The sequence below is a fragment of the Sceloporus occidentalis genome, unplaced genomic scaffold, assembly GCF_023333645.1.
Source record: "Sceloporus occidentalis isolate IW3139 unplaced genomic scaffold, rSceOcc1.0.p SCAF_2, whole genome shotgun sequence".
Classification (NCBI taxonomy): Eukaryota; Metazoa; Chordata; class Lepidosauria; order Squamata; family Phrynosomatidae; genus Sceloporus; species Sceloporus occidentalis.
In genome coordinates, this window is record NW_028316982.1 from 77,980,826 (window position 1) to 77,999,541 (window position 18,716).

An 18,716-nucleotide genomic window follows, 5' to 3' on the forward strand; every position below is an offset into this window, starting at 1 on the left:
GTGATTGGATCATGATAGCTGATAGTTCAACATACCTTCAAAGAAGAATTCCCAGAGGATGGGTCTGTCACAGAGCTTGGGAAAGTTGCTTTTTTGGATAATAACTCCCAGAATCAGTGGGCAGCATGGTCACTGATTAATGGTCACTAGGGGGATGTGTTTGCATGTGCTTCAAAGCTCTAGCCTGTCAATGCTTGTCATAGAACCAGAGAACTTTTCACATTACCCAATTATAGCACTGTAATTCCACTTTACTTGTCACTGTTCCCTATTCTGAAATCCTGAGATATGTAGTTTAGGGAGGAGATATTTAGAATTATCAGCCAAACCGCTTGTTTGATTCTTGTGTCTCAGACAAAACTACAAAACCTAGGATTCCTATAGGATGAAACCATGGCAGGGTGGACTCATAGACCCCAAACAAAAAGGCCAAAATAAAGCTGCTTTGGGTCACTTTGGAGGTATGCTGTTTAAATAATAAGAGGCCAGAAGCTGTGCCAAAGCTGCACTCCAGTCCTTAGGACTGGAGCATAGCTTTGGCACGGACGCGTGCATCATTTAAACAGCATACCTCCAAAGTGACCTGAAGCAGCTTTATTTTGGCCTGTCTGGGCCCATAGTTTTGTAATTATGTAGTGTCAAAGGACAGACCTCTTAGGACCACCTTGCTTGCAGGTAGGATGCCACTGAGTACTTGATGCTGAGGAAAAGCAGCACTGGGTTATTCCTTTCTTCCCTTGAAGGCCTTTTGTCAGACACTGCCTGAATTATATGGACTTTTGTCTGCTCCAGCAGGGCTCTTCTTCAGTTTTTAGGAATGGAGTGGGAAGAGATTTGTTGGGCTAACTGAAATGTCTCAGAAGCACCAGTTTGGAAAGAGCATGTATATGAGAGGGAATTCACATGCAGGAAGGACATGAGATACGTTACATGTGGTGAGCTGCTGGTGTTGAGTTTAAAGAAGGCAAGCTGGGAGGAGAAGAGGTGGTAAAGGAATGGTGTAAGAAGGGTGTTAGGGATTACCTGTTTAATGAGCATTTTCATGAAAGGCTTTCCTCTCTTTTTGCTTAGCTCTGCATCATGCAGCATTTTCTCTTAAATGTCCACCTACTTTTCCACTTGGGCTTTCAAAGTGAGTTTTTACCCTGGGGAAGAGTTTGCAGCATATGGTATAATTAACCTGGTAAGTGTTTTAGACTGTGCAATATCCCCGGCGGTCAGGAGCTGATCTTATTACCAAGTAATTTTGGTTACTTCAGTGTTTGAGTGTGACGCTGTGGAGACTCAGATCTTATCTGCCTTGAATCAGAGTGATTTGAACTGTGGTTGTGTGCAGTGCTTGTTTAAAGGATGGGTGGGGGTACAAATTACTTGCAAATGTTTTCAGTGAAAAGTTATAAGTTGTGCCATTGTGTATGTGCTAATACAAGTTAAGATCCTGAAGCAAGATCTAAGAAAGATACATTCCAATTTAAACTGGATTTCAGTATAATGTTTCCTTTATGATGACCTCAAACCCCTTCTGCAATTGGGCATGCTAGCTTCATTAATAACCGAACAAAAGAAGCAATTTACCTATATGATTTTATAGAGCTTTGAAAAAGTTACTTTTTAGATTACGATTCTCAGAATCCCTCAATACTGGACATTTTGTCTTGGGATTCTGGGGGTTGTCACCCAGAATGTGACCTTTCAAGTTTCTCATTTTGTTTGTCAAACTTTACTTTGATTCTGGCATAACAAGTAACTACTACAGTAGTTTCTATTTTATTGTATTCAGAGATATGAAAATATGAAGCTAGAAATGTAACATTTTTTTTCCTGAACAGTTGCACATGACAGTATTGGAATGTTATGAGAAAGTTCTCTATTCTTAATTAAGAATTTTTATTTTTATTTATTTATTTGAGAAAAATGTTTACGGATAATAGTTCCAGCTTGTCCCTGATGTGATGGGAGATGCCTAGCACCCGGATTAATTTTTATGCTAATCTTGCACTTTAGAATTATGCCATTGTAGTCAGATTTTACAAAGAGCTTCTAGTTGGGTGCTGGGGAATTGACATTCTTTGTACATTCTGAGACAGCAGAGCTTAGTAAAAGCTGAGGAAATTATTTTAATAGCATACTTTTAAGTTATAACTATTATCACTACTTTCATACATGATTTCTACACTCTGAACATTTTTGCAGAAAAATACTGATTAAAGTGTTATATGTTATTGTGATAATTCATTATGAATGTCTGGTAATTTTATGATAAAAATTATGAAAAACAGTAGTCTATCTACTTGTAGAAACAACATGAAGTGGGTAACATTTAAATAAAGGTTAGGCTTCTTCTGTACTCTTATGAATCCAATTTATTATGCCAAAACCAGTGAGTTTTTAAATAACCTTTTTAACTGATATAGAGAGCAACTTAACGGAGTACAACTTTTTCCATCAATTACTTCCATTTTAAGCCAGTGATTTTGATTGTCAGTGATACAATTCACAGGTAAAGGGCAGGGCCCACATCTCCTTTATACAATAGCGAGCAGCTTGCTGAAGATGCAGAAATTGTATGCCTGCCATCAGTTTGCTTTCAAAGATTTACTCAGCCCCTTTGTGTGGAGAATGGCATACTGTAGCACCTGTAGTTATGAATTCTAATAGAGTACAGAAAGGGACCTCTGTGGATCCTATGGAAGCACATCCAATAATCCAAGAAGGACAATAATAATAATAATACGTTTTATTTATAGACCGCTATTCCTCAATGATCATAGCGGTGTACAGTAAAAATTGAATACAAAACAAATATAAGGTGACAGTTAAAGGAGGGAGAAGTCTCGTCCTTCAGGCAGTCCCTGATGTTGCTGGTCTGCCTGATTGCTCCCTCTGAGGCCAAGATGACAGTTAAAGAGGGAGGGGCCTCTTCCTTCAGGCAGTCCCTGATGTTGCTGGGTCTGCCTGATTGCTCCCTCTGAGGCCAAGATGACAGTTAAAGAGGGAGGGGCCTCTTCCTTCAGGCAGTCCCTGATGTTGCTGGGTCTGCCTGATCGCTCCCTCTGAGGCCGAGATGACAGTTGAGGAGGGAGGGGCCTCTTCCTTCAGGCAGTCCCTGATGTTGCTGGGTCTGCCTGATGACTCCCTCTGAGGCCAAGATGACAGTTGAGGAGGGAGGGGCCTCTTCCTTCAGGCAGTCCCTGATGTTGCTGGGTCTGCCTGATGGCTCCCTCTGAGGCCAAGATGACAGTTGAGGAGGGAGGGGCCTCTTCCTTCAGGCAGTCCCTGATGTTGCTGGGTCTGCCTGATCGCTCCCTCTGAGGCCAAGGTGACAGTTGAGGAGGGAGGGGCCTCTTCCTTCAGGCAGTCCCTGATGTTGCTGGGTCTGCCTGATCGCTCCCTCTGAGGCCAAGATGACAGTTAAAGAGGGAGGGGCCTCTTCCTTCAGGCAGTCCCTGATGTTGCTGGGTCTGCCTGATGGCTCCCTCTGAGGCCAAGATGACAGTTGAGGAGGGAGGGGCCTCTTCCTTCAGGCAGTCCCTGATGTTGCTGGGTCTGCCTGATCGCTCCCTCTGAGGCCAAGATGACAGTTGAGGAGGGAGGGGCCTCTTCCTTCAGGCAGTCCCTGATGTTGCTGGGTCTGCCTGATCGCTCCCTCTGAGGCCAAGGTGACAGTTGAGGAGGGAGGGGCCTCTTCCTTCAGGCAGTCCCTGATGTTGCTGGGTCTGCCTGATGACTCCCTCTGAGGCCAAAAAAGTAATTATGAATAAAGTGTGTAACAGTGATTGTGCATAGAATACACAATTGTTATATAACATTGGCTATCACCTATAGAGCACAGGCATAGAGGAAAGTGGGCCTAAACACTTTAATGGCACCAGATCCTGTCTGATTTTGGAAGCAAAGCCACATCAGCTCTGGCTAATACTTGGATGGGAGACTGCAAATGAATACCAAGAGCTGTAGGGTATATTTCAGAGGAAGGACATGTCACAACCATCAATGAATATTATTCACCTAAGAAAACCCTGTGAAATTCATGTGGTTGCCATAAGTCAACAAGTGACTTGAAGGTACACACACACAGATACACCACTGTTTGTTGCCTATTGTTATGTAGTTGCAGAAATGGTATGGCACAGTCAGCCCACCATATCCATGGAATCTTTATGCACAGATTCAAGCATCCATGGTTTGAAAGCATTTTTTAAAAATCCAAATAACAAGCCTTGATTCTGCAGTTTTATATAAGGGGAATCATTGTACTATGCCACTGTATTTAACAGGACTTGAGCAACCATAGGGCTGGCACTGGGGTGGGGGAAGCATTCCTGGAAACAAACCTCAGTGGATACCAAGGCCCCACTGACTAATGCTGGCTCCATATTTATTGTAAAAAGGTAAAGGTAGTCGCTTGACATGAAAGTCTAGTCGTAACCAACTGTAGGGGACAGTGCTTATCTCTGTTTCTAAGCCGAAGAGCCAGCGTTGTCCAAGGACTGCTCTGACAGTTATGTGGCCAGCATGACTCCACCGAATACTGTTATCTTCCCACTGAGAAATGGTACCTATCTATCTATTTGCATTTGCACACTTTTGAACTGCTAGGTTGGCAGAAGATGGAACTAGTGACAGGAGCTCACCCCATCATGCAGCTTCTGGGCCTCGAACTGCCAACCTGCCAATCTTGCCATCAACAGGGTCAGAGTCTTAACCACTTGTACTTCATTTGAGGTTTTTTTTAGTGAGTAAAAATTTGTTTTGTAATTTATTATTATCATTTTCATCATCATTATTGTTGCAGTATAAATGCAATATAAAATATTTTAAGAACAGTTACAGTTTTGACAGTGTTATCTAAAGCAATACTACTGAAAGTGGTGGTCCGCAGACCTGTGTTATACTGGTCCTTTGGCTGCTGTTTCCTTGTGAGCTTTCAGGAAAGAACAAAACAGTTGTAGCCAATGGGCACAGATTAGGTACCGATCCCTGATATATTAGGAAAACAAAATTGACAGCCCCTCCCCTCACTTTGAGATGTACTGATCAATACATATGACTTACTGGGGAAAATGTAGCCACTGTGTTCTAAATCTGCTGTTCGTTTCTTTAGAAATGTATTTAACTGGTGTTGAATAAAGAATTGTTCAATAAATACTGAATAAATATGAATTAATTTACTAAGTTACTTTGGATTTTGCAAGCCTGTGCTTTACCATGCATTTCCTGCTCATGTAATATACAACAGGGTTTCTTTTGTTCTAAACTAGGAAGGAAGCTAATGGTGTTGCTTTAAAACTAGGCTTACTTCCTTGAGGAAGATGCAAAAATATCAGCCATGTGTAGGTGTTTAATTTTGCCGAGGACAATATAATCAAGGTTTTCAAATCAAGAATAATGATTTACAGTGGTTGTGGTAGTTTGACATCAATACAGTTTCAGTAACTTGTTGGCTTTGTGCATTTTTCTAGGCATTAAAGGATTGTTTACATTTGGCTTATCTCTTTATTATCTATCTTTAAAAACGAGTTGTAGTTTGAAGGAAAGAATATATTAAAACAGGAGTCCTTAAGGATAACATTTTCTGGAATTGTCACTTTCAGCGTTCCATACTGCTCTTTGCTTCATTATTATTTTTAAAAAAAATTTTTGGTGTATTTTAAACGGTGTTATCTTTGGTTTTATTAAGCTCACCAGCTTGAGGATCTTTGTTAGGCAGAAAGGTAGAATACAGATGTCTTTGTGATTCTGTGGTGGCAAGGGTTAAGATGGCCTAATCCCAGACATTTGGATGCTTACAGTTCTAAAACAAGACAAAGATGGTATCTATGAATAGGAAGCATTTGTTTTCTATTAAGTTTCAGTATATATCTTGTGCATTGTTTGCTGTTCAAATTAGTGAAGCAAAACTGTTTGTAACAAGGCATGTCAAAAGGGGAATATGCAGTATTTTTGCCACCATTTCAAAAACAGAAATAATGAAAAAATGGCAATTTGCTCTGTTTTTCAAGGAAGAAACATGCATTTTACCAGTTATTAAACTTGTAAGAAACATAGAGTTGTGTTGTTTAGAGGAATTAATAGGATTTTTAAAAAAGGTATCAGAATTACAGTGGGCTCTTGGTACCTTCTGGGGTTTGGTTCCAGATCCCCCGTGGATACCAAAATCTGTGGATGCTCAAGTCCTGTTAAATACAGTGACATAGTATAAAATGGCAAAATCAAGGCTTGGTTTAGGAATATATATTGAATATTTTCAAGCTGCAGATGTTTGTGGATACAAAGGGCTGGTTGTAATTGCATCCAATTATAATACAACATCCCCAAAGGAAAAAATTTAGAAACGGTGAATCTGATATAGAACTTGAATGTTAGATGAGGGCATTATAATTTGTTGCCCCTGGGAAGTATGGTTAAAGGTTTAAGATGATTGGTTATATTCAAAAACAGTATCGTCCAGCAAATTTTTTCAATCGGAGTGATTTTTGTGTCCTTCAGAAATGAAAGATAGGTATATCCCACCAATGTTGCACTAGCATTGGGCTTAGAACAATTTAACTTGAATGTGATCCTGGATTTCACTTAAAATAAGAAGTAGAACTTGCAACAAAACATTAATGTGAATAGTTCCTAATTCAAGGTTCCAGACTACTTCATTCGCCTACCATTTCCTGAGTAGACAGTTGACATTCCATGGCCACTGAGCATGCTTAGTTCTGACTAGGCTGTTTCCCCCCATTAGCTTTCCACAAATGGTACATTATAGCAACTGCGGTGCTTTTGCATGTTATACTTTTGCAAACTCTCAAACATGTTGATATCTTGTTTGTATGAGTGTGTAATTTTGGCTGTCTACTTTCTGTGGTGGGTCAAATTGAGAGATGTAGCTACAACAACATTGTTGTTCCATATGATGATGCAGTATTTCAGTTGATACAGTGCACCCTTGGCTTATGCGGGGGATCCAGAACAGATCCCCGGCATAAGCCAAAAAGTGCCTATGCTCAAGCCCCATTCACTTGATTGGGGCTCGTGCACACGGTGGTGAAGTGGCACGTGCGCCACGGGCATGTGCCCCATTCATTCAAATGGGATGCACCGCCCCTTGCGCCCCGCACACTCCATGCAGCTCTACGTGGGTTTGAGCGTATGCTCAAATCCATGTATAGCGCGCCTGCATATGACACGAGCACACTGTACTTAAATTTCTAACTAGCACTTGCAAACAAAATGTACAACAAATTTTGCTGTAAGATAGTGCTTTTATTACCCGTGTAAAACTTCCATCCTGCAGTTTGATTTTCATTGAGTAAGATATGAAAATATCACCTGAGTAACTAGGGCAGGATACAGACCACCCAAAAGGGCGGTCTGCCGTTGCCCTAGTTTGCTGTGCGAGGGAGCCGCAGTGGACAAACTGCGCAGCTCCCTCGTGCTGCAAAAAGAACCCGCAAAAAGTGGGTTCTTTTTGCAGCGCCATTGTGACGCCGCAAGGCGCCAATGGCGCACTTGCAGTGTCACAATCACGCCGAGATGTGCGGACGCTAGGCATCCCTCATGTCAAAATGGCGGCGCCCATGTGTATAGGGCACCGCCATTTTGATGCCCCCATCAGGGGCAAGGGGCATTTGAAAGCGCCACTCCTTGCACGTGACAGGGCGCCTCATAATGCCCATTTAAATCGGGCTTAGGTTAAGTTTGTGTCCCAAAGTATGTGGCTGGGGATATTTTTCAGAAGACTCTTGCCGTAAGTATTTAAAAAAAACTTAAGAGCATGTTTACCTTGAGAGCCAGTGTGATGTAGTGGTTTGCTTGTTGGGCTAGGACACTGGGAAATTAGGGTTTTATTGCTGCTCACCCACTGGGTGACTTAGAAGAACGCAGTGATAAACTTACTCTGAATAAATCTTGCCAAGCAAACTATGATACAGTGGAGTTCATATAGTGGAATTGACTTGAAGACATACCAGCACAACAAGAATGTGTACCTTACTGAACATTTTAAGTACAGTGGAGCCTTATCTTACGCAGGGGATCTGTTCCAGACACCCCCCCCCCTGCAAGCTGAAAAACGTGTATACTCGAGCCCCATTCAGTATAGTAGGGCTTGGGCACGCCATTCATTCCATTGCTACATGGCTTCAGCGTAAGCTGAAAACCGTGTATAGTGCGCCTGCATATGGCACAGGCTCACTCTAGATGTACTGTATGTGCACATTTTTAAAACTTTCTTCGTATTAAGTTTCATCCAATAGTTTCCGTACGCAGATCTCTTTAGTATTTCAAGCTGTAAATCTTCATTGAAAAGTAGAATGAAGAAAACAGATTATCTGGTAAGTGCAAACCACAGTCTCACAGGGTTTTGTGTGGTTAAGCCAATTTATTTATGTGAATTTATAATTATTATTTGATAACATAGTTGGGCCAATTATAACTACAGTTAGATGTGGGAGGTTTTTTGGTTGACTTGTGTCTATTAATATGGTCAAATAATTTTGTAGTACATTGTTGTATTTTTAGAAGGCATCATTATGTTATAAGGAAGCATCTCTTGACAGTATTGAAGAACTTTGTATATGGTATGTTAGTATTCTAGCATCAGGCTTATACAGTATTATATTGTTGAACCATGTTTAGTTTGGTATCCACAATGTGCACTGAACTGTGAGTTTTACATCAAATTAAGACTGGATTGTGAATGAATTAGGAACTTTGTGTTTTGTGTGTGTGATTAGTGTATTTTAGTTTGCAATAATTTGATTTTACAGATTGTTTGGAATAATTTGGAAAGTACTATGTCATGTACATTGAGGGAAGAGAATTGAAAAAAAATGCAGAAACAGCATGTTTATGAATAGATGGAGATGAGTTGTGGGCAAACTTTAAAAACCATGTAGCTTTCTGTCGACTTACTTGTTAAGCAAAATGAGTGCCTGGGAGAGCAGTGAACAAAGATGTGACAGCACTGTGGTTTGAAGGTTGTGTTAGCTTTAATTCTGTTCTTCAGGTTTTTAATCTTTGGCATAACGTGTTCCAGCCCTCAAAATCTGTGCCAAGAACTCTGCTTGTGCAAAAGTTTAAAAATAGTTTCTGTCTGGTCCTCCATATATGATCTACCATATATATTCATGTATAAGTCGATCTCATGTATAAATTGAGGGCAGGTTTTGGGGGCAAAATCATGTATTTTGATATGACCTGTGGATAAGTCTAAATGGATGGTGGGGGGGACAGCACTTTGCTCCCACCTTCTTCTCTGGACCTCTCCCAAGGGTCACAGTCTGGGCATGCAAAATATGGACACAAACCTCCAATTTCCCTCCCTTCCCCACAGCCTTCCTCAAGGCTGCCGGCTTGCAAAAAGGGGAACACAGACCTCCGATTTCCCACCTTTTCCCACAACTTTCCCCAAGGGGAGTGGCTTGAAAAAAAGGGGACATAGACCTCCGATTTCTCTCCTCTCCCTCCTCCCTCCCTTCTCCACAGCTCACATGCCCTCATCCTTTTCATTTATATACCTGAGAGGAGGAATAAACCTCATTTTATTTTTTCTTGATCATTGCTACATTTGAACCAGGAATAATGGGAGACAATTACAGAAATAAATAAATAAATAAATAAATAAATAAATAAATAAATAAATAAATAAAATATTCACATTTACATAAACTTATAGTTTGACTGTTTTTTTCCGTCAAACTAGAGTTTATTTTAAAGCTTGATTTCAGAATTGCACTTAATGACAAGGAAGTAGTTGGGTGAAATGAAACTTGTTTGCTTGGTTATTCTTTTTCCCAGTTGAGACGGGGGATGTTCAGACTTGATGTTTGGCATGGGCTTCCTTCTGCTCATGAAGGTAGCTTAGTGTTATGTTTGAATGCAGCCACTATAGTAGCAGACTAGATAAAATATTAATTGAAGATTAATCAAAATGCTACTTTCTTCTCAAGGGAGTATTATTGAATGAGGTAATTCTGGAATCTGCCATGATTTGTGAAGGGAAGTTGCTAGATTCAAACTGTACAACTTGGTGTTTGAAAATGTGTCCATACTTGCTTTTATCTTATGTGATCTGGAACATGTAAGGTATTTGTTGGTTATCACAAGTTTTATGAACAGTGATCTTTCTATCAGCCTGGACTCAAATACTCAGTGTCTGTCTGCATCTCCAAGGTATTGTAGGGAAATGTTACAACTTGTTCTGAAAATTGGTGTAATTATACTTGTACAGCCCACTGCATTCAGGAATGAGTGGTGTTAAATTACCTTAAATGTTTCAAATATAGTTTAGCTGGTCTGTAAAATTATAGGTCATCATCTACATAGTTCTTTAATATAAATACTTTTTATTATCTCACTCATCCAGAATCTCATCTCCAAAGGATTATATACATTGCCTTTGAATAACTGATACACTGAAAGCAATGCTTATATTTAAATATGGGTGTCTTGCATAGTAATTCGTCACATGTTCTAAATGCCTTAAAACAAGTGTTATAAGACACATGCGGATATAGGTTTTATAAAACAACATTTGCTTGCACTTTTTGTATATTTACAAAGAGATTCATCCTTGAAATGAAACTACAGTGGGTTCTTGTTATCCACTGGGGTTTGGTTCCAGGATCCCCCATGGATACCAAAATCCATGGATGTTCAGGTCCCATTAAATACAATGGTGAAATCCGTGGCTAAGGAGGGCTGACTGTATATGCAATCATTCCTAGTACAGTGGTGCCCCGGGTTACGAAATTAATTCGTTCCGCTGTCAATTTCGTAACCCGAAAGGCTTTCGCAAGCCGAATTCCCATAGGCGCTAATGGGGAAAAGCCGCGATTCCGTGTGAAATCGCGCCGAAAAGCACCAAAAGTTTTTTCGTAACCCGAAAAAACTTTCGTAACCCGGAACAATGTTTTCCAATGGGATTTTTTCGTATCCCGAAAATTTCGTAACCTGGGTATTTCGTATCCCGAGGTACCACTGTATGTGTGCATTACATAAAGATACCATTAATACATTACTGAAAATAAATTTTGAATCACTAGAGATATTACAGTATGGTAGCCCCTTCTTATCTGTGGGTGATCAGTTCTGTGCTCCTTCATCTGTGGGTGGGAACAAACGCAGATTGTATGGCCCACATTATAAAGTGGGTGGTGATGTGTATGTGTCTGCATTAGTATGTCTGCAAGCATTTGCCATCATTGAATAATATGTGGCATGGTGGGCCTCAGATGCTGCAGTCCATAGATCGCTAGCCTGCCCATGCAGCAGGTCCACTTTACCTGATGCTCACGTACCCTGCTGTCTTTCTCCAACTTATGATAGCCTAGTCCTGGATTTTCAAAGCCAGGCTCTACGGGAGAGGCTAGAGTAGGGGTGGGAAACTGTGGAGACTCACCCCATTTCTCACCCATACTCACCTCTGGTTTCACCTTGAAATGCCCTATATGGGCCATAGGAGCATCGTTCCTTGTTTTGGGGACAGAACAGGGTGACCAAATGTCCTCCTTTTCCAGGACATATCCTACATTTCAGCCTTCTGTCATGGAGGAATTCCAAAATATCTTCCATTCTGAGCATGACTAAGAAACATGAATTTATATTTATATTAGTGTTTTTAGCTTTTATTTTGTAATGACTTACATTTTGCAGTGCCTTGTCTTCCTTTGTGGTTATGACATCTGGTCACAAAAGACCATTTTTTATATAAATGAAGTGAGTAGAAGTCAATTTTTAAAAGCAACATGAAGTGCCCAAAAGTCATTTTGTTTTGAAGGCTGTTTCTTTGGGGCTTACATTGGTGGTGGTGGTGGTGGGCAAACATGGAGGAAACACCCCTAGAGGGTATTTTGGGCCAGAAAAGGCTTTGGCCCTGGGGGCCACAAAATAGCTCTGGGGAATACATGCAACTGACAGGCTGCACTTTGCCCACTCCTGGGCTAGAGTGATTATGAAACTTAATCGTGCTGCAACATAAGCTATTTTGCTAGTCACCTCTGGTTACAAAGACCCAGAAAGTAGGCATTCTGAAAGCAAGTAACTCTAGGCAGCAAAGCTAATAGTGTTAGTGTTTTTGCCTCTGCCTGAGGATAATGGAGCAGAGGACAGAATAGGAATTTCAGCACAGAATAAGTAAAGAGATAGTACAGGAATATCCTCCAATATCTGGCGTTGCGCCTCCGCCATGGCAGCCACCTCTGCGGAAGGGCCGAGTGGCAGGCTGGAGGCTTCTTGGCCTCCAAAACTCCCACCTGGCCTTTCCCCCGGCCATGGCGGTAAGGAGGCCCAGGCAGTGCTGGTGAGGAAAAGGGGAGGGAAAGAAAGAGTTGGGGGGAGGGGAGGGACTTTTGTCCCCAATGGCGGCGCGCGTGCATGCGTGCCACCATTGGGGACAACTTCTGGGTTTGCCATGAGCGTATGCTCAAATCCGTGCATGGCAAATCCGCGTATAAGGAGGGCCCACTGTATTCAACATCTTTATCAATGACCTGGATGACAGAATTGGGGGTATACTTACCAAATTTACAGATGACACCAAATTAGGAGGAGTAGCTAATACCCCTGAGGGCAGGATCAAAATTCAGAATGACCTTAATAGATTAGAAAGCTGGGCTGAAGCTAACAAAATGAATTTCAACACGGAGAAATGTAAGGTACTGCACTTAGGGCAGAAAAATGAAATGCACAGATAATAATAATAATAATAATAATAGGATTTATTTATATGCCGACCAATCACTGGGAATCCGAGCGGCTTATGACACAAAAGGAGAAGAGAATGGTGATGGGAAAGGGGATGAGGTCTAGTGGTTCTTCTCTCCCTCAGAGGCCTGGACCAAGGCAGATGGACTGGAGGGAGGGCTCTTCTTCTTCAGGATAGCCCTAATGAAACTGGGCCTGCCTGGTCAACTCCCTCGCAGGCCGGAGGATGGTAGTTATGGAGGGAGCTAACAAGGCCAATGCGATTTTAGGTTGCATCAATAGAAGTATAGTGTCTAGTCAAGGGTAGGCAACCTTTTTTACCCGGGGGCCGGGTTGCTGTCCCTCAGACAACTGGGGGGGGGGGGGAGCCAAAAAATAAATAATTAAATAATTAAAAATTATATAAATAAACAAACCGGGGCAAATGTAGGACAAAATTTTCTAATGGAGGACACTTTTTTTTTTTAAATGGGGGGCACGTGAAAAAATTTGCTGATTTTTTAAAAAATGTTAATATAAATACATGTTTCTGAGGCTTCTATAGACAATTGCCCCCCTTGCCCGCCGCTTGCTCCCCCTTGCTTGCCACTTGCCTGCCTCCTCCTGATAGGCCAAAGGCCCTTGCGCGAGAGGCCAAAGTCCCCGGCGGCAATCGGCAGCAGGACCAGGCTGGGGCCGGTCCCAAGGCCTCGCCGGGCCAGATCTGGCCCATGGGCCATAGGTTGCCTACCCCTGGTCTAGATCAAGAGAAGTAATAGTGCCACTATATTCTGCTCTGGTCAGGCTCCACCTGGAATATTGTGTCCAGTTCTGGGCACCACAGTTTCAAAAGGATGTTGAGAAACTGGAGCCATGTGTCCAAAGGAGGGCGACTAAAATGGTGAAGGGTCTGGAAAACATGTCCTATGAGGAACAACTTGGGGAGCTGGGGACGTTTAGCCTGGAGCAGAGAAGGTTAAGAGGTGATATGATAGCCCTATTTACAGTAAATATTTGAAGGGATGTCATATTGAGGAGGGAGCAAGCTTGTTTTCTGCTGCTCCAGAGACTAGGACCCAGAGCAATGGATGCAAGCTACAGGAAAAGAGATTCCACCTCAACATTAGGAAGAACTTCCTGACAGTGAGGGCTGTTCAACAGTGGAACAAACTCCCTTGGAGTGTAGTGGAGTCTCCTTCCTTAGAGGTCTTCAAACAGAGGCTAGATGGCCATCTGTCAGGGATGCTTTGATTTAAATTTCCTGCATGGCAGGGGGTTGGGCTGGATGGCCCTTGCAGTCTCTTCCAACTCTATGATTCACAAGTTCAACCTAGCCAATGAAGAAATAGAAATACCGTATTTTCCGGCGTATAAGACGATTGGGCGTATAAGACGACCCCCAACTTTTCCAGTTAAAATATAGAGTTTGGGATATACTCGCCGTATAAGACTACCCCTCTTCCAACGCACACCAAATAAAAATTAAAAAACATCAGATTTGATTTCAATATAGTAATTTTAATTCAAATGCTTATGACATGCAGGTACTTAGCAGGAAAACTTGTTGTATAAAAAGCCTGCTTGGATTGGTCAGCTCTCCCTGCCTGCCCAGCCCTCCCTGTCTCCAAGATTTTCTTCTACCGTACTTGTACAGCGCCACCATTGCTGCTTTCATATGGTCACCACATATGGAGGGTATGCAGTCGCGGCCGTTTTTGAGCTCCCCCCACCATATGCGGTGACTGCAGATTCTCCAGTCCGGCTTGGAAGTTTCAGCCCTAGAAGATGACACCTGACATATAAGACGACCCCCAACCTTTGAGAAAATTTTCCTGGGTTAAAAAATAGCCTTATACGCCAGAAAATACAGTAGTAAAAGAATTCCCGTACCTGAGATCAAACACTGATAGAAATGGGGATTGCAGTCAGGAAATCAGAAGATTAAGAATGGGGAGGGTGGCTATGAAAGGATTAGAAAAGATTCTAAAATGCAAAGATATACAACTCAGCAGAAAAGTTAAAATCATACAAGCCATCGTATTTCCTATTACCATGTATGGATGTGAGAGCTGGACAGTTAAGAAAGAGGATAGGAAGAAAATCCATTCATTTGAGATGTGGTGCTGGAGAAGATTGTTGAGGATCCCATGGACAGCCAAAAGGACAAGCAAACGAGTTCTAGAGCAGATCAAGCTGGAAACCTTCCTGGAAGCCAAGATGACCAAAGTGAGGCTGTCATACTTCGGACATATCATGACAAGGAAGGACTCATTGGAAAAGACAATATTGCTTGGAAAGGTGGAGGGAAGTAGGAAGAGAGGAAGGCTACATGCCAGATGGATAAACTCTATTAAGGAAGTCACAGGTTTTATGGGGTTGCGGGAATTAAGCAGAACAGTGGAGGATAGGAGATCTTGGAGATGTTTCATCCATAGGGTCACCATGAGTTGAGATCAGCTCGAAGGCAGTTAAGAACAACAAATCATGCTCCAAAGTGGAAAAAGGGACTAACCACTTGTTCCTCCACTCAGACCTTGTTAATGCAAACCAGATTTGACCCGTCATCCAGAATCAAATTGTGAATGAGATAATTTTAATTTTGGATTGATCAGGTATTTAGCAACAATGACAATATACCCAAGGACAAGATGATGAACCAAGTCAGTACTGTACAGGTCATGAACAATGAAAAGAAGGGACAGGTTTAAGACACTTATGTAATTGCTTGTCTCTTAAATTGACTTTCCTTTGAGAGCCATACATCATGTGAAGATGCAGGAGAGGGCCCTCTTGGCAGTGGTGCCCCAGTTATGGAATGCCATTTTCCCGAGATACTGCCTGGCAATGATATTTCACTGATGCAAAGTTAAGACTTGGCTGTATACCTGGCTATCTGTGACTCACAATAGTTCAGTGGGTTCAGAAAAATGACAGAATGTACAACCCCTAGAGCATACAAGGGTATTCTGAATTTAAAAAATCAACATAATTAAGGGGATTGGTTTGTCCTTGAAGGGTCTTGCAAATAGCCCTAAGGACTGCATATGGACCATTCCTGATGTAGAAAGATCTGTTGTGATTTGTGTGTATTTTAAACAGTATATATGCATTAAATTTCACTTAAGCTGCAGTCTTGTACATTCATACTTGAAGGGACATTGCTGTTGAAGTCTGTGGTGCTTTTGGTGGAATCCAAGTTAGTTGGTGATGTTACACTACTGACCTGTAGCATTCTCTGAATTCAGAGGTAATTTATTTTATGGTGGGGGAGAACTACATACCTGTATTTGTGGAAGGATGGCTTTGTGTAATTACACTTAAATGATAGCTTAGATAGTAGCTAAACAAATAATAGATTAAAAGCAATGAAAAATTCTAATCACTTAATTTCTTTGTCCCTAATTCCTTTGCCCCAAATCTTCTTTCTACCCCCCCCCCCCCCCAATCTTCCTTCAGTGCTAAGGTTCATTTTCTTTTGCTCAAGCAGTGTAAGTCAAACAATAATAACCATAAAAAAGAATGTTGAAGCTTCACACAGATCTCTGTTGTATCATATTTCTGATGCATCTGGTCTATTATGTGTTGTTAAGGAAAAAAGGTTCAAAGTTTGGCAGGGTTTTTGAAAGTCTTGTTTATAGGTCTATATTTTAATGAGTGACACATTCCAGAAACTAAAAAAAATCTGTTACCTTTGTTTCATGAGCTTTGGTTGAAAATGTCACAGTTAACATTTCAGGCAACCGAGCCTGCAACTGTATACATGAATATCATCAGATGGCCAATATAGAAATCAAAATAGGCTAGGGATACTCTGTGGAAAATACAGGTTCATGAACTGTCAGCTCCACAGTGAATTTTCATGAGAGAAATAAAGAGTTGTAACCAATAGGCACATGTATGGGATTGGTCCCTAACACATGGGGACAGAGGGGGATTGCTAGTCCTCAATTTAAAATATTCTGAGAAGTGGTGAAATAGACTAAATAACAGGAAGCAGAAGATGGAGAAGCTCCATTCTTTGTTCAAAAACAAGACCAGAGCATATTGTAATTCATAGCATGAATTATTAGTATCAAATATTAGAATAAATATAAGAAGTATACTAATGATTCTGGAGACCAGGGTTCGATTCCCAGCTTGGCCATGAAACCCACTGGGTGACCTTTGGCAAGACATATGGTCTCAGCCTTAGGGGGAGGCAATGGGAAACATTTTCTGAACAAATCTTGACAAGAAACCCCATGATAGGGTCACCTTAGAGTTGCCATAAATCGGAAATGACTTGAAGGCACACGACAACAACAACAACAACATACTAAATCATAGTCTAAAATTACAATCTGAAGAATATTCCTACAGAACCTAAAGGCCATGTAAAGAACATATTTGGACTACTAAACCTAATTGAAAGGATACCAGAATACCTCTGAATTGAAACCAGATGCATTATCAGGGAAGAATGCAAAATTACACATAATGCAGCCATAAAGAAAGTAAAGGCTCTTTGGATGTCTCATGAAATTTCGATTGGTTAAGGACAGATGAGAAGCAAAAGTAAAAAGGGACAAAATCCTGAATACTACTGTTCAATTATTTGTTTGTAGTGACAGAGAGCTATTATAATATTCAATGGAACAACAAGCCTGAATTTGCAAGACCTGAGCTAGGTTGCTGATAATTGGGAGGCCTAGAGCTCTCTCATTCCTAGGCTTAAATTGGAGCGGACTTGATGCCAGATAACAATGATGGCACCTGAATGTCTGAATCCTGTTAATCCCATCTAGAGTAGAGCTGTAGTATCACTATTGTGTTACTTATGCATTATATGTAAGTAAATCACATTATTGTGGTGGGTCTCTTCTAGTTGGAACTAACAGTAGTATTCAGGCCAGAGTATATAGTTCTAACCACAAGAGAACTTTTTAGAAATTTGGTGTAATATAATATGTAGTGAATTCTATTCCTCATATAAAACATAAGGTTTTGGTTAGAGTTTTGTACACCGCATTAATGTTTTATAAATTTCATTAATATGTACATATATGTTAAACCCAGAAGTTATTTTATATCTTTGCTGTGAGGATGAAGATTGTGCTGTTTATGTTTCCTCTTCCTGAAAATGAGCTACTGAGAGATGGGTTTATTAAATGAAGCTAGTGATGGAACAGTTTTGATTCATACTTTTCTAGTAAAGCCAACATTTGCTGCTTTTTTGTTTGTTTTTCAGTGTAATGTTCAAGTTCAGAAATGCCTTATGTGGATCGTCAAAATCGTATTTGTGGTTTTCTAGACATTGAAGAAAATGAAAACAGTGGAAAGTTTCTGCGGAGATACTTTATATTGGACACAAAAGAAGACAATTTGGTATGGTACATGGATAATCCACAGGTAAATTAATCTGAGATCTCTTTCTTCCTCTTTTTTGCCATTTAATACAACTCTTATGTTAAATTTAGCTTTAAAAACTTTAGGCAAAATTTTGTTAGTTTTAATTTGTATTAAACATGAAATTTGCATTTCATGTTTAATGGTTTTATGTATTTTGGGGCAAAGTGGGAATTTATCTTCATCTATCACTGAAAAACAAATATCTTATGCTTTGGTGCTGGACACATTTTTATGAAAATAAGATCAATTATAATCAGTGAAACTTGCCTCCAAATAGATTTATTAATGGTTACGTTTCAGGATGGTTAATAGATGGTAGGGCAAGGATTAGTGAGTGCAAACCTTTGCGCTGAATATTCTCTGAAGATGTGATCTAGTCCCCAACACACATTCCAGAGACAAATGAAAGGTGGGATTACTAATAGATATGATTACTGTAGGAGGCTAATTTTAGTGGTAGTATATTAAATGAATTATACTGTTGAAATACAGTTGGCCCTTCATATACATGGATTTTTTATACACGGATTCAAGCATCTACGGTTTGAAAATGTTCCAAGGAAGTATAAATTTCAAATATCAAAACTTGATTTTCCATTTTTTATAAGGGACACCATTTTGCTATGTCATTATATTTAATGGGACTTGAGCAT

General features: G+C 40.7%; 1 protein-coding gene across 5 annotated transcripts in view; it reads left to right on the forward strand.

Moving 5' to 3' along the window:
* The window catches only part of PLEKHA1 (pleckstrin homology domain containing A1), a 59,975-nt gene that overhangs the window by 3,409 nt on the left and 37,850 nt on the right, over nucleotides 1–18,716 (forward strand). For 4 of the 5 annotated variants that reach the window (XM_089510074.1, XM_089510077.1, XM_089510078.1 and 1 more), the window contains exon 2: nucleotides 17,903–18,063. In XM_089510074.1, coding sequence (XP_089366200.1) covers nucleotides 17,923–18,063 — 141 coding nt within the window. In that variant the 5' untranslated portion in view covers nucleotides 17,903–17,922. Of the gene's footprint in view, nucleotides 1–643; nucleotides 1,184–17,902; nucleotides 18,064–18,716 lie in introns of those variants that run through there. The other variant, XM_089510075.1, reaches the window with a different exon arrangement.